This window comes from Peromyscus maniculatus, chromosome 5 (assembly GCF_049852395.1).
Source record: "Peromyscus maniculatus bairdii isolate BWxNUB_F1_BW_parent chromosome 5, HU_Pman_BW_mat_3.1, whole genome shotgun sequence".
In the NCBI taxonomy this organism is placed as follows: Eukaryota; Metazoa; Chordata; class Mammalia; order Rodentia; family Cricetidae; genus Peromyscus; species Peromyscus maniculatus.
The window spans coordinates 63,237,612-63,252,984 of NC_134856.1; the positions used below are offsets into that span (position 1 = coordinate 63,237,612).

Sequence of the window (15,373 nt, forward strand, 5' to 3'; positions counted from 1 at the left end):
CTTCCAGTGGTACCTGGTATGGCCAGACACCGTGGAAATGTTGAAAATTGTGCAGTTCTGCAAGTGGAATCAATGCTCGGCCTGCTTTTTTTTGTCTCATTGAACCATAATGTCATCTGGGCATGCTAACCTTTCTCGGGAGAAGGTATTAATGCCTTCTTTAGGGCTGTCTGTGCACCTTGCCTTTGAAGACCTAACCAAGGTGTTTCTTCCTCAGAGAGGAGGTTGAGACATCAAGACACATTGCATCTTGGAAGTAAAATTCTTAGATTGCCAACATCATATATCATATATTATATAGCATATAAATACATACATTTATTATATATTAACTATGTGACTATAAATTACTATAACAATACATGATATATTGATATGTAGTTATGGTATATGATAGACAGGTATGTATATATTCCATACATAACTTGTGAATTAGTGACTCAACTTGGCATTATCACTGTCATCTTAGATGCTCCAGAGCATCCAGAATGGAGTGAAAACCTTTACTTAGAACTAACCTGTCACAATACAAGAGGGCCAAGAGGTTTCAGCCATAATCAAATGGATTAACATGCAGAGGCTGAGCAGAGCAGTGTGAGCCCCATGTAAGAAGGTTTGGGGTACATTCTTAACAAGCCAGATCACCCTGGAAGGCCAGGTGTGTTCAGTCCCAGTAACGAGGCCTGTTCTCCTCCACTCCTGAACTGTGCTAACTCAGAGGTTAGCCAGCCATCTTTCCTCTCAAGAGCTGCCAGAGCCTCAGGTAGAAACTAGGCTTATTGACCTGAGCCACTAAAACCATCTGCTTAGATGCCTAAGAAGTTACTTCAAGTCACTGGGCACTTCAGAAGACTACTCAGTTCAGAACAGTCAGATCAGGCAGATGGCTCAGTCAGAAAAGTACTTGGCCTACACGTATGAGGACCTGAATTCAATCCCCAACACCCAAGTAAAATGTTGGTGTGATGTAACATGCTTGGGGAGGCAGATTCAGGTCATTGGTCAGCCAGACTAGCTAATCTGTGAACCCCAAGTGAGCTCCAGGTAAAAGTGAGAGGCCCTGTCTCAAAACATCCAGGTGGGTAGCATCCTCTAGCCACTGCATGCATGCTCACATGCACTTGCATACACAGACATGTGCACATGCACACCAAGATGAAAGAAACAGTCTTGACTTGTCACCTTATTTCACCAGCTCTTGGAATTCTTACATTGGCCTCTGAGTCACAGCTAGACAGGGAAAGAGAAGGTGACTTGAATGTCCTCGGATTCAATACTGAGATTCAAGAGATCCCATTTTCCAGGCTGGAGAGATGGCCCAGTGGTTAAGAGAACTTTTTGCTCTTGCAGAGGAATCGGGTTTGGTTCCCAGTATTGGTATGGTAGTTCACAACCATTCCAGGATAATTCAACCTTTGTAGGCCCCAGGCACTCCTGTGGTGTGTATATATGCAGGCCAACACTCATACACATAAAAATAAAATAAATAGATCTTTAAAAGGGAAGGGGTGTCCCATTTTTCTCTGCTTTACTTAAGTTTGTCTATTTGAAGATCAGAGCAATGGTGGCCACAAGGGAAAGTTGGCTTTTCCGCTGCATAGACAACCCTGCCCCGTTTGGTACTAGAGGCCATAGACGGAAATCTTGCTCATTCACGCGGCTGCAAGGTCAGCCTGCAGTCCATGCCCACCTCCTCTTGTTTTGCAATCACAAATCACCACAGTTTGCAGAGTCTTGATAACCCTGAAGAGCTATTAAAATCACACATTGTAAATATGCACCTTCTATGCACATGCCTGGGAACGAGCACATTCAGGATGGTGTGCTGCATGCTCCACAGCTGATTCTTGGGGGAAGGTTATAGTGTCAGTGTTGATATCAGGTGACGCCTAGCATCGGGGCTGTAATCACAGTTTATGGTGCCCTCCCTAACTGCCACACGTTGACACGCACCTGTGTCAACACAGCTCAGAGTGGGTCAAGTCACCCGGGGTCCATGTACGAATTCCCTTTCACATTCAGTTTGTCAAAGAGACAGAGGTCACATCTGGCAGAGTGACCGACTCACTGCCACGGGAATCTGAAACCCAAACTCTCGGGGCTGAATCCTCTCCCTCGCCTCTGTAAATGTTCTATTTCACCAATAAATGGCTGTCAGCCTTGAGATTTAAAGATCTGAGCTTGAAGGGGCTGTAATTATTTCTCTAGGGCTCTGTCGAGATTTCTGCAGCTTACTTACTCATTGCTCTCACATAATTTTATATTGTCCCTCCCCCGCCCCCCCCCTTTTTTTTTTTGCCTGAAACAGCAGATTCCTTTCAATGGCTCTACACAGATGGGTCACTATGATGAGCACAGTAAACCTTAGCCTAACTTACCACGTCAGTCGATGTTAGGGAATGGCTGAGCAGTGCCTGGCAAGGATGGCGATGACTGTGGTGAACTTCTCCTAGAAATCCTCTGCCTTCTCCCCTCACTATTTGTGCAGTTGAGAAATTTTCATGGTGCTCTTTTGTCTCTTGCTTACAGGTCCCGAATGTTCTCAGAACTATACAGCACCTACTGGAGTGATAAAGTCCCCGGGGTTCCCTGAAAAATACCCCAACGGCTTGGAGTGTACCTACATCATCTTTGCACCGAAGATGTCTGAGATTATCCTGGAGTTTGAAAGTTTTGACCTGGAGCAAGACTCCAATCCTCCTGGAGGAATGTTCTGTCGCTACGACCGGCTGGAGATCTGGGATGGATTCCCTGAAGGTACCATCTAAGAACAGCTGAGAAAATCCCTCAAAAAGGAGGAATCTTTTATAAATGTCATAATGCACGCATCATTTCTTAAAAATAGCCAGTAATGACAAGGGAAAAGAAAATGAAACTGTGAAGGGCAGGGATGGAATTTCTGTGATTAGAAAGGCCTTCCCAACGACACGTCCCAACTCTGTCACTGTGTACATAGGCAGTGGAGGCAGAGAAAATTAGTTCAAAGTCCTGAGTGATTTCTGTGACAGCCTGGGGACCAGTACATAGTTTTTCCAACCACCTTATTTCTGTTTATTAAAACATCATTGACATCAAATCGCTCATTTTAGAAATAAGAGAGGGAGAGTGGAGCAGAATTAAGGGATGACAATATCAGGAAGGAGAGGTGTAGCTGAAATTCTAAATGGGATGGTCAAGCCAGACCACAGTAAGACAGAACCATTTGAGCATGGGTTTGAAGGAGGTGAGGAAGTAGGCATGCAGAAATCTGTGAAATTTTCTGGAGAACTAGAAAGTGAAACAAAAATCCACATGAAGTGCAGGGCATTTACCCATCAACCCCACAGTTCCCCAGAGTTTTCTTGAGTGCAAGCAGCAGGAAATATTAGATAGAAGGATTTAGATTGTGGAGATAAACAGAAAATAAAGGATAGTCTCGAGAGAGCCTGGAATCTATTCCAATGGCCCTGTCTGTCTCTGCCCCAGGGTATCTATAGAGATGCCAAGGGGGTAGAGCAAAAGACCTCCCCCCCAGCACAGCCAAATGTTGACCATCTCAGACACCTGCACTCAGGTCCACGGTCCTAATCATCCTCTATGCAGACCTGCTGGGTAAAGCCACGAGGAAACTGAAAATGGGCTCCCACAATGAAGACTCTAAGCAAAGGGAAGAGTATCAAGAACTTGTTGCAGCCATGTTGTTGATATTGCTCTTAGCCCAATCTCCTGCTAAGATTCCCTGGAGAATCTGCTGCATGTATTTGAAAGGGCTACTCAGAAGGGCTCAGTGGCTGGCAGTTGCAGATGTACAGCCACCGTTACAATGACAGGACAGTGTTCTTGAGCCAAATACATTGTGAGTGGAGAGCAGGTAGAATATGAAGGCAACTGCTTATGGTATTTGAAGCCGACATTGAAATTCCAGTCATTTTATCAGTAAACAGCAGAGAAAAATATTAGTGTTAGAGGAGCTTTTGACTATCATTTAGTAAATGAGTGAGTTAACGTTGGTTTGATCTGTTCTTTCTCTTTTACCTTATGAAGAAGGTTATAATGAACTTACAGGAACTCCTTCATTAGATAATGAGATTTTCCCAAACATAGCGCTGATTGTTTTCCAAGCATTCAATCTGATAATTAGGAAAACAGCATTATAATAATGTGGTAACAATAGTTGGAATGTGTAATAATGGGTTTATTTGTTCACAACCCAAATTTGCAGCCCTCCTTTCTAGAACTTTCATTTAAAGTGACATCTGAGGAGGAGGTCCCATCAACCAACTTATTTAGAAGACTTTTAGAAAAAGGCACATTGTTATTAGTGTCAAGGGTTTCTTAAAGTGGTAATTTTCGGGTTCTAGAAAATCACTGTGTTGAAACTAAGAACAATATAAGAGTTACCAGCCTTATGCACCCGTGGTTTGAACTATGGCAAAGTTGACTCATTTCCAGAGAGCACTGGCTTTGGAATATGAAGAAGTCACTATTTTGTTCTTGAGACAGGATTCTCATGTAGTGCAGGCTGGTCTCAAACTTACTATGTAGCTGAGGATAACTTTAAAATCCTGATCCTCTCATTTCTATCTTCCCAGTACTAGGATTCTAGGCATTCCTCATTTATGCCATGCTGGGGATTGAACCCAGGGCTTCATACACACTAGACAAGCACTAAGTCATCTGAGTTACAACCCCAACACAAAAACTTTGTATATTTGTTCATAGTTACCTGGCCTCATCCAGTCAACACCAGCACAACTGTGTGGTTATAGCTTTCTCTTTTGTAGAGAAAATGGGAACCAACCTGCCTTGGTTTTTTGTCTGTGGCGCTAGAAACATTTTTGTTACTGTAGTTCAACCCTCAAAATTCCCATGCCAATAGACTTAGTCTCTGGCATATTTTCCAGAAACAACATCCAAAAGGTGCAGAAGGCTTTTAGCCATCTCGTGACTTTATGTTCCATCTTGCCATAAACATTGAATTAAATGACTAAGTAATTGAAAGCTACCCATCAACACAATTGACTTTGAAGAAAAGCAGTGGACTCTGAAACTCTGAATTGAAGGCATGTGGGTTGTGAATCACACATCTCCCACCTCTCACTCTTGGGAAGCTCAAGTAGAGTCACGAGTTCTGAGGGGATTGGTGTAGAGTGCCAACCCTGCCCCTGCAAAGGGATACTGCATGTGTGTGACCTGGACATGGAGCTAGGGAGTGAGGAGCTCACACCACTGGCATGCCAGCTTTCTGCCTGAGCTGGGAAGAGAGACCAGAACTTGGTTGTCACTGACATTGCAGAACTGACCAGCCAAGTCAGGAATGGGTTCCTTAAGAGATAGATGAGTGCGGTAGTTTTTATTTACTTTTACATATAAAGTAGTCTAGTAAGACCACGTGGATAAAAATAGATGTGCCAATGTGCAAACTCTAAAGACTCTACCAGTAGGCTTATTAATTTATGAAAAGTGAAGTGGTCTGTCTAGAGCCTATGAAATGATTCCTTTCTGATTTATTAATCTCTTACTAGACGTACCTCTTTAGCCAGCGTAGCAGAATATGCCTGTAATCCCAGCACTTGGAAGGCTTGAGTAAGATTACTATGAGTTCAAGGTTAACCTAGGCAACACAGCAAGTACCAGACTGTCTCAAAAAAAAAAAAAAAACCAACTTTACATTTGATGGTTGCTTTTTTCATATCAGAAGGCAGAAGACCGCGTTATCTTCATTCTGAGGCAGGGCTGTCATTATTGAAAAGAATAAAGGAGTGGGGTGCTGTTTTCTAAGAAGGACAGACATACTGTCACCTTCACATTCAACTTGATGGGACTAGGATCCTGAGGTTCAAAGCCTGTACATCCCCCTTCCTGAAGTCCTCCGTGATTCACTTTGTTCATTAACTTCTGGGTTTGGGGATCATTTTCATCCATCTCTTTGGCCTTTGGGTCTACAATTACAGAAAGAAGAAACCCAGTAGCCCTCTCCCAATACAACACAAATGAGCAGACGCGTTGCACATGAGAGCGCCTTGTCCTCCCGGCTCAGATCAATATTGCATTAGCTTGTGAGGCTGAGGTCCCCCTGTTGTTCACGAAAATTCAATACCTCTTTGTATTATTGTCGCCAGAGCCTTACACTCTCATATCTTGAGGGCTCCTAAGGAGACGTTCAGGGATCTGTCTAGGGGCAATGTTCTAAAAGACAGAAGGCAGATTTACCCAGCATGCCTCCAACATTATAAACCAGTGAGTCATGGAGACTCTAAATTATGAGTCTGCGTTAGACAAGTTCTCTTCTGTTTCCTCTTTCAAAGAGACTCCCCCTGCCGCCCTCCCCAGAGGAATGGGTGGCAGGGGAGGGGAGGATGGCTGTCAGAGCTTCCACGGGCACTGTCGCTTCCCTCGCCAGCGTTGACTGGGAAGGTCAGAGGCTGTGGTGACTGAGGAACAACCCAAGGATTAGGACTGTAAAAGTTTGCCCACAAACTAAAGTAAAAGATTATGAAAACCACACTAATGGAATTTAAATGAGGGGGAACCATGAGGAGAGGATGAATGGACACTAAGCCTCTCATTTATAAGTGCAGACCAAAATGGGATTCTTACCCAGGCAAGGGAAGAACTGAGTTCTTGGCTCCAGCAAGATGGTTTTTGTGCATACATTGTGGACAACCTGGAGCTCCTTGGCCAAGAAAAGAGGCGTTGAATTAGTGGCAGGGCCTCCCATCCCGAATGAAGAAAGCCTGGCACAGAGCTAGCACTTGGAGAAGAAATCCAGGCCAAGATTAAGCTGAAAAGAAGCAGAAACAATGAGGCTTCCATTTTCTGAGGCAAATGTAACAAAATTCTCTTTGCAACATTCAAAGCTATTGACCAGTGAGATGCTCTTTCCAGGATCATTATCAGTCTCCCTCCGGGGATGTCCTTGTGTTTTCCTCATGATAAACCATATTAGACCCCAGGTTCTCTCTTTCCAGAGAGAGGGTGATGGCTGAGAGAAGAGTCTTTGAATTCAGTCCGGTTGATGACTTTGAATACATCAAGTAATCGGCTATCCAGAGTAATGCATAGAGGGATTAGAGCTGAGGCTTAGTGGGTAGAGGGCCTACCTAGCACACACAAAGGCCTGGATTCATGTATACAAAAAGAGTATTGTGTCAAAGCTGGGCATTGAGCTCAGTTGGTAGATTTGCTTACTTCATCTAATGAAGCCCTGGGTTCGATCCCCACTTCATAAACCAGGCATAGTGGGACATGCTTGTAATTCTAATGGCGGAAGCAGAAAGATCATAAGGTCAAGGTCATTATCAGCTACATAGTGAGTTTGAGACAATTCTAGGATACACATTAAACCTTTCTCAAAGACAACAAGAGAAATAAACTCAACTATGTAAACCACCTCAGTTTTTTGTGTGGTTTTAGAGGGTTGGTCAAACTCAAAACCTGTCAGTCAAGGATCTACGTACTCTAAAATACAAAGTGTTCAGATGGTCTCCCCACTAGAAAGTCAGTGGTTCCTGGGGCCTTTGGGAAGAACAGTTCTTGTGGGGTTCACTTTTGCAATCATATTTGAATCACCTTACCCCCAAAGGCTGCCTTCTGCACCAGTTACATGCTTGGTCCTTGGAGACCCATGCCCCTTTTGGCGACCTGTCCCTCCACCCTAGGGAACATGGAAAAGTCTACCTACTGGCATCCTTAAGTGGAGCTATGAGTCTTAGCTGAAGTGCACAGAACTGTGGTTTTCGGGAACTGGAAAATAATCTACAACAGACTGTACTTCAAAATCCAAGCCATATGGTATGTCTTTACCATATGTGCGATAAAAATACTAGAGAGAAAGTGACTACCTTTCTGTCTTGTTGATCTGAACAGATCAATGGAGAGGTCCCTCAGCTTCAAGGGGCTTCTGCACTCATTGCCGAGGTTGGGCTAAAACATTTCAGCAAAGGCACAGCTACACCAGCCAGCCCAATCAGAATTTGACTTTAACACAAACTAGTCAGTGTTCTGGGCCATCCATGGCCTAGGGCAGACATATCTCCTGCTGGGCACACATGGTTGCTGTGGACCATTTCATGGCCACTAAACACAGTGTAGTACAATCCCCATTCTTGGGTTTGGAAGAGTTAAAAAAAAAAAAAAAAAAACATCAGAAATCAGAAAAACACATTATCCATTCATTTTGGTTGTAATTTATATATAAAACATCAGTGTTTGTAGTCTCTAAGTCTTAGATGGTTAGAATTGTCTATTAGTTGGTGGACTCAGCCCCAAGGAGTGTTTTGTCAAAGCTTTTTGTCTAAGTGTGTGATGTGGGTAGCTTACGATCCAGGGCTGCATAACGGAATGAGGAAGGAAATCTGGGTTGTGTGGCCCTGGATGTTTCCTGGGACATTATGTCTCCCCCAGGCTCTCCACTGGGGAAAGGAGAAGTGAGATGTCCTGGACCTTGCCTAACTGGAGTCTCTTTCCCTGCTGAGCTGTAGAAACAGCTTGGACTGAATTACATTCTTTGCAATTGAAAGATCTCTCTCATTCTTTGTCTCTGTCTCTGTCTGTCTCTGTCTGTCTGTCTATCTCTCTTTCTATCTCTGGTGTATATGTGTGGAGGCCAGAAGGAAACTTCAGGTATCATTTCCCAAAAGTCACCACTTTGCTCTTGTTTCATTTTGTTTTTACATGTATATGTCCTCTGTGTATATGTGTATAACATGTGTTCTCATATATGTGAGTGTGTGTGTGTGTGTGTGTGTGTGTGTGTGTGTGTGTGTGTGTGTGTGTGTGTACAGGTACATGTGGAGGCCAGAGGCTGGCATTGGGAGTCTTCCTCTATTGCTCTCTGCTCTATTTTCTGAGGCAGGAGCTCTCATGGAATACAGAGGTCACTCACCAACTTGTCCTTAAGATCTCTGCCTCTACCTACTGGGCTCTGGGCTCACAGCTGGGCTGCCACACCACACCCTCACTGTTTTGTACATAGACACTAGGGATTTGAACTCTGGTCTTTGTGACATTGAGCCATCTCCCCAACCTGGTCCATTCCTGAGAACAACTGGGCTGGCTGGGGGACGTGATTGTGCCTGTGAACGCCCGTCTGAGCACTTTTCCAAACCCTTTCCACAGATTCATCTAGTATGTGCACCATTCACCAATTAACCAGGGAAACTCGCATTAGGCTACAAAGTCTTTGTGTTCTGCTGAGACTCACTCTTATAAATGGTTATTTTTGCCTCTCCTGCTGAAGAAAAGACAGTCTGACATTCTCTGTGCTTCTCTTTTCCAGTTGGCCCTCACATTGGACGCTACTGTGGACAGAAAACACCTGGTCGGATCCGCTCCTCGTCGGGCATTCTGTCCATGGTCTTCTACACGGACAGTGCAATCGCGAAGGAAGGTTTCTCAGCCAACTACAGTGTGCAGCAGAGCAGCATCTCTGAAGGTCAGTGTGTATTCACCTCACAGAGCCCTGTAGTAAACACTGCCCGTTATTTCTCGTACACCTGTGGCCACATGAAACACTAAAGAAATGTTCTATGCACTGTGGTGCCCACTGTTTGTTTTTCTCTGTAAAAAAAAAAAAAAAAAAAAAGAACTTTTTGTGTGTGAGTGTCAACTGGAAAAATATCATTTGCTGTATTTCCTCCATAAAATTATGTGTGAACCTCTGCAGTTAGGGAAGTGGAAAATGACTGGACACTGCGTGGAAACAATGAGAGGTGACCTGGAGGCTTCCCTGGCACCTCAAAGGCACAGGTGTCAGCAACTACAAAGGACAGTTCCTGGCAGAACCAGCCAAGGGTAGCTGATACACGGAGCCGTCACACGCAAGGATGCTGGTGGAGGAGACCCTGGGGGACTCGGTTCCATTTTCTTATAAAGTTAAAAAAAAAAAAAAAAGGATGTGTAAAGGAATGTTTTTATTTTTTAAATCAATTAATTTAGTGTGTGTATGTGTGTGTGAGAGACAGACAGACAGACAGACAGAGGACGGCTTACAGTTCTCTCCTTTCATGTGGATTCTGGTGGAAAAGGCTGTTTGTTCCCTGCTGTGCCGTCTCAGCAGTTCTATTTTTTTTTTCCTTTTTGAGACAGGCTCTCATGTGCACCAGGCTGGCCTGAAACTCACTCTATAGCCAAGGGTGACCTCTAACCCCTGAGCCTCCTGCCTCTGACTCCCACGTGATGAGATTACAGACGTACAGCACCATACCTGGATGTGCAATGCTAGCGACTGAACCCAGGGCTTGGTGCATGCTAGGTAAGCAGTACACCTACAGAGCCCGAGACCCAGCCTGTAAAAGGAGAGTATTTCCATTTGTCTTCCATACCTTTCCAACAAAAAGAGTCATGTAGTTTTTAAAGATCTTATTAAATACTCAGGGCAGGCAGGGCAAACAGCTCAGTGGTAGAGTACTTGCCCGCAATGGAGGAGTCCCTAGATTCAGTTCCTAGTGTCGCAATCCCTCCACACAACAGAAAAATAAAATGAAAAGAAGAAATACTGACATGCGGCTAAGGGTTCTTTTGGAGGCCAGATGGAGAAAACCTGTGTTCCGTTGGTTTTGCTGACCTGCATTGCACTTGGGACGGAGTCCTGGGTGGGGCCTGAGTGTTTCAGAGCTCTGCTAGGAATGCTGATGTCTTCTGCCCCAATTCTGACTGGGAAATGAAAAGGCAAATAAAATTCAAACTCTCTTTACACTTAACTCATTTGGTTAGTTAAAACCTTATCTGTGAGCCGGGCGGTGGCGCCGCAAGCCTTTAATTCCAGCACTCGAGATCAGAGCCAGGCGGATCTCTGTGAGTTCGAGGCCAGCCTGGTCTACAGATCGAGATCTAGGACAGGCACCAAAACTACACAGAGAAACCCTGTCTCGGAAAAAACAAAACAAAACAAAACAAAAAACAAAAAAAAAACCTTATCTGTGAGGACACAAATTTTAGAAAAAGGTGACATTTCCATTAGTTGAACATATTGGTCAGCTTTCCATTGATTCAACAAACATGAGATTTTCAGTTTAAGAAAAAGGGTTCCTTTTTTTCTTCTTCTTCATTTTTAATTTATTTTATTTTGACACATGGTCTCATGTATACCTGACTGGCTTCCAACTCAGTATGTAGGTGAGGAAAACCATGAACTTCCGATCCTCCTGCCTCCACCCCAGGATGCTGGGGTTGCACATGGTGTGCCCCACCACATCAGATGACAAAGTGCTGGCATGCCACCTGTGTGGCTCCGTTCATGCTGCACAAGCACTCCGTCAACCAAACCACATCCCTCTGCCTCCACCAGCGTTTTGTCAACCTTAGCCCACATGGGAGAGTCAATAATAACGGTGCTGACATTCATAATCTTATTTTTAAATATCCTCATTCAGGAAAAGATAATTATAGGTGCCATGTTCCGATAATCCGATGTTGCATATTTTCCCAGACTTTGATAATGAACTCTGTTCTCTCTCTCTCTCTCTCTCTCTCTCTCTCTCTCTCTCTCTCTCTCTCTCTCTCTCTCTCTTTCTGTCTTCGTGTGTGTGTGTGTGTGTGTGTGTGTGTGTGTGTGTGTGTGTGTGTGTTTAGGCCTGAAGTTAGCATCATTTGCATCTTCCTCAGTCACTGTCTACCATATGTTTGGAGACAGAGTCTCTCAGTGAATCTGACCGGTTAGGGTGCCTGGCCAGCAAGCCCCAGGGATCTGATGCCCAGTGTTCATACCACAGGCCGAGCTGCCTTTTACTTGGGTGCTGAGGATCAGATGCAGGTCCTAACGCTTACTGAACCATCTCCCCAGGCTATGAGTGAACACTTTAGTTTGCCACATTAAATATAAAATGTGTCTTCAGCCCTTCCTTATTTGTCTGCAGATTTCAAGTGTATGGAGGCTCTGGGCATGGAATCTGGAGAGATCCACTCTGACCAAATCACGGCATCCTCACAGTATGGCACCAACTGGTCTGTCGAGCGCTCCCGCCTGAACTACCCTGAAAATGGCTGGACTCCAGGGCAGGACTCCTATCGGGAGTGGATCCAGGTAGGCGGCACAAGGCTGGGCACAGCTGGGCTGGGAGACCTATGAGGCATCTGGAAAGGCTGGCAAATAGAAATGGATGCTCTGTCAACCACACAGCAAAGAGCCCTGAACACCATTCAGTCCACTCACACATGCAGAGTAGCAGAGCTGGCTTAGGTGGCCCCCCAGAAAACATTCTTCACTCCTCCTTCCAAAGTTTGAGTAGATACCTTACTTCCATCACAACTAGAAGATTCCCCCCCCCCAACAACTACACATTTACTTCCTGTGGCCACAGTTCTATTTCATTCATGGAATACAGGAATTCTGTCTGTAGGGTGTTTTAGATCTTTGTCTTGCAAGTATTGGGTTTGGGGTTTGATTGGAGTAGAGCATGCAAAGTATACATGTTCTATGTAGCAAATCGAGAGCATTTGCTAACTGTGTTCATGGACAAGTATGGAATCCTCATATGTGCGTCTTCATTAGTGCTTCTGTTGCTACTGCTTTTACCTGGCTCCTGGGTCCTTCCTTATTGCAGCCCCGCCCCACCACTGGTCCTCCTCCCCCAGGTCTTCTGCTCTCACTGTTTCCCGGGAGTCATCCCTAGTACCATTCAGAATACCCATCCTTGCACAACCTTGACTTCCAGATGTATCCACCTGTGTTATTTGTCTTCTTGTTGCAACAAAATATCCAACAAATGCAACTTAAGGGAGAAAGGGTTTATTTTGGCTCAGTTCCAGGTGACCCAATCTGTCAGGGCAAAGGAAGATGTGGCAGCCTGAGCAAGGGGCAGCTGGTCACATTGCATCAGGAAACAGAGAAAGATGGATGCTGGTACTCAGCTCACTTTCTCCTTTTTATGCAGTCCAGGACCTTAGACCATGTTGTCCACTTTTAGGGTATGTCTTCTCACCTCAGTTAACCTAATCTAGAAGATCCCTCGCAGACATGTCTGAAGATTTGTTTTCTTTGTGATTCTAAATCCCATCACACAAACAATCATGATTAACTATCTCATCACCACTCAAGGCCCTGTGCTTGGGTTCATGGGGTCTGCACCATTGTTTAATTAAGCATGTATATGTGGATATTCTGTGTATGTGCCAATCAATTGGCCTAAGAGTAGACAGAGCCTGTCTTTCATTTATTGCCTGATATATAAAATGGACTAACTCCAGAGACAGTCTCTATGCAAGGGGAAAACTGAGATGGTTTATCCTCTCCCATGTCCATTGCTGTTTCAGTCATTTGAGCACAAATACAGGATTCTGTTTTACTTTGCAAAGGTCAATATTAGTTTAACATACACTTAAAGTGAAAGCCCATTATGGGAGACTGAACTCATGCTAACCTCTGAATGATAACACGGAGCCATGTGGAAAGGGTGGGAAAAGATGAGGCCTCACTCGGGATTGCTGAAGCCTGCTTTAGATGAAGCCAGAGGTGAAATTAATTTGCTCATGGTAGCTTGTCTTTCCATGTCTCCAAACCCACCAGCGGTTCCCTGTGAATGACAGACGCAGCTCTGGGGGAAGCTTGCATTTTTGCAGTGCTAAGCATGTCTGCATGGTAATGCATTTCTATTCTGAGTAACATGGACCTTACTCAATAATGGGGCCCCTGTGGTCCTGCAGGGGTTCTGAAACTGCCAGAGTAGCAATTCTTCTCTATGAACCGGTTCTTCATTGGCGGAAAGAGAGAGACAAAATGGGCACTCCTGAAGCACTTGTCAAAGAGATAGGATCTTCCTTCATTTTCACTTGGTGCAATCTGAGATAGCTACAGAAGAATGCCATCTACCCTTTCTCTCGTGGAATAGTGTGGTTAGAAACATGGCCATTCCCCCCACCCCCGCAAAAGGTTTATTTCTATGCATATTCCTCCACCCCTAGCCTGGGGTGGGGGGGAACCTCAGACCTTTACATACCAAACTGAGCAAGGGGTTGTTGTTATCTAAAATGTCTCTGTCAGCAAGGCAGAAGAGGAAGGAAACCCAGGGACAATTACCCAAGCTGTCCTTGTCATTCAGCCTCACTCAGCCTACCTCTGTGGAGGGAAAAGGGAAACTGTTCGGTGAATGCCTGACAGTGGTGCCTCTCCTAAGCTCTTCCCCGCTCCTGTTTGCTTCTGAGGTGTCCTGGCCACTTAACAGCTTTGGGACACTTTCCATTTCTTTTTGAGGTGGTCTCTCCCGTAGGCCACGATGGCCTTGAACTCACTATGTAGCTGAGGGTGACCTTGAACGTCTGACCCTGCTGCCTCCCCCTCCTGGGTGGGGGAATCGTAAACATGGATTGAAACACCTGGTTTTATGCGGGGCTAGAGATGGAACTCAAGGCTTCCTAAATGCTAGGTAGGCAAACACCCGACCAGTGAGCCACATTTCCCGTTTCAACAGGAGGCCGATTTGGTTGAATCCCCTAATCCTGCGAAGGAGCTAAAACTCCTCCATTTCAAAAATAGGGACACTGGGGCTGAGGAAAACCAGTAAGTACTGGTTACATGTGGGACCCTGGACTTAAACGAAGTCTGTTGGGCTTCCCAGCCCCACATGCTTCATGTTATCAAGTGTGGTGACTTCATGGTCCATTTTCCTTCCCACATGTGGGTCTCTCTCATGAGCACCAGAGTCTGTCCTCTCCTTCCCTCTAGCTGAAGATGCTTATGTTGGCAACATGTGGGGACTTCACCTCTCAGTGTCTACAAAAGGCGGCTGTCACAAAAGCTTAGCTTCTCGTTCACATTGAGGTGAAACGGTCCTTCTCCTTTGGCGCTCAGAGCTCATTTACACACTTATGTCTGTGTTCGTGGCAGGAGCGGTTCTCATCCACCCATCACCTAATTATGAATAATTTCATGTGCTTCCAGCTTTTCTGAAGCTCCTTGGAAGTGGTTGGCTGGTTGTTTTCATCAGATAGATGTTTTATAAATTAACTAACGAGTGCAGCGTAATTCAGATGAAGGGCCGAGGCAGGCGCTGCTAATCACGCAGCATAGCACGTACGGCGGCACACACGTATGTGTCTATTTTTACGCACATGATTATGCAGATGACATTTGTCTTGATTTTCAGCTTTATCCCATTTTGCATGAAATATGCCCCACAAAACACGTTGCTGTAGCAACAACTAGAACAAATACTTGCATGTGTTAAATTAATAAGCCAACATTGGAAACTGGCTTTCCTTAAAGACAGGAACAGCCTTCAGTTCCCATTGTTTTCTCTAGGAAATTACCAAGTAACGTTTAAAAAAAAAAAAAAAACAATACATCGTTAGCTGTGGATATGAACGTCCACACTAGTGCTTCCTGTGAGATCCGTTGTCTGCCAGGAAGCTTCAAAACAAGACAAGGAGCTGCCTGGTAAGAAGAAACATGAAGGGA

The 15,373-nt window shown here is 44.8% G+C and overlaps 1 protein-coding gene across 4 annotated transcripts in view; it reads left to right on the top strand.

The window, feature by feature from the left end:
* Nrp1 (neuropilin 1) overlaps positions 1 to 15,373 on the top strand; it is a 154,843-nt gene that overhangs the window by 68,303 nt on the left and 71,167 nt on the right. For all 4 annotated transcript variants that reach the window (XM_042277894.2, XM_076572365.1, XM_076572366.1 and 1 more), the window contains 3 exons: positions 2,530 to 2,757; positions 9,260 to 9,415; positions 11,838 to 12,004. In XM_042277894.2, the coding sequence (XP_042133828.1) occupies positions 2,530 to 2,757; positions 9,260 to 9,415; positions 11,838 to 12,004 (551 nt within the window). The remainder of the gene's footprint in view (positions 1 to 2,529; positions 2,758 to 9,259; positions 9,416 to 11,837; positions 12,005 to 15,373) is intronic.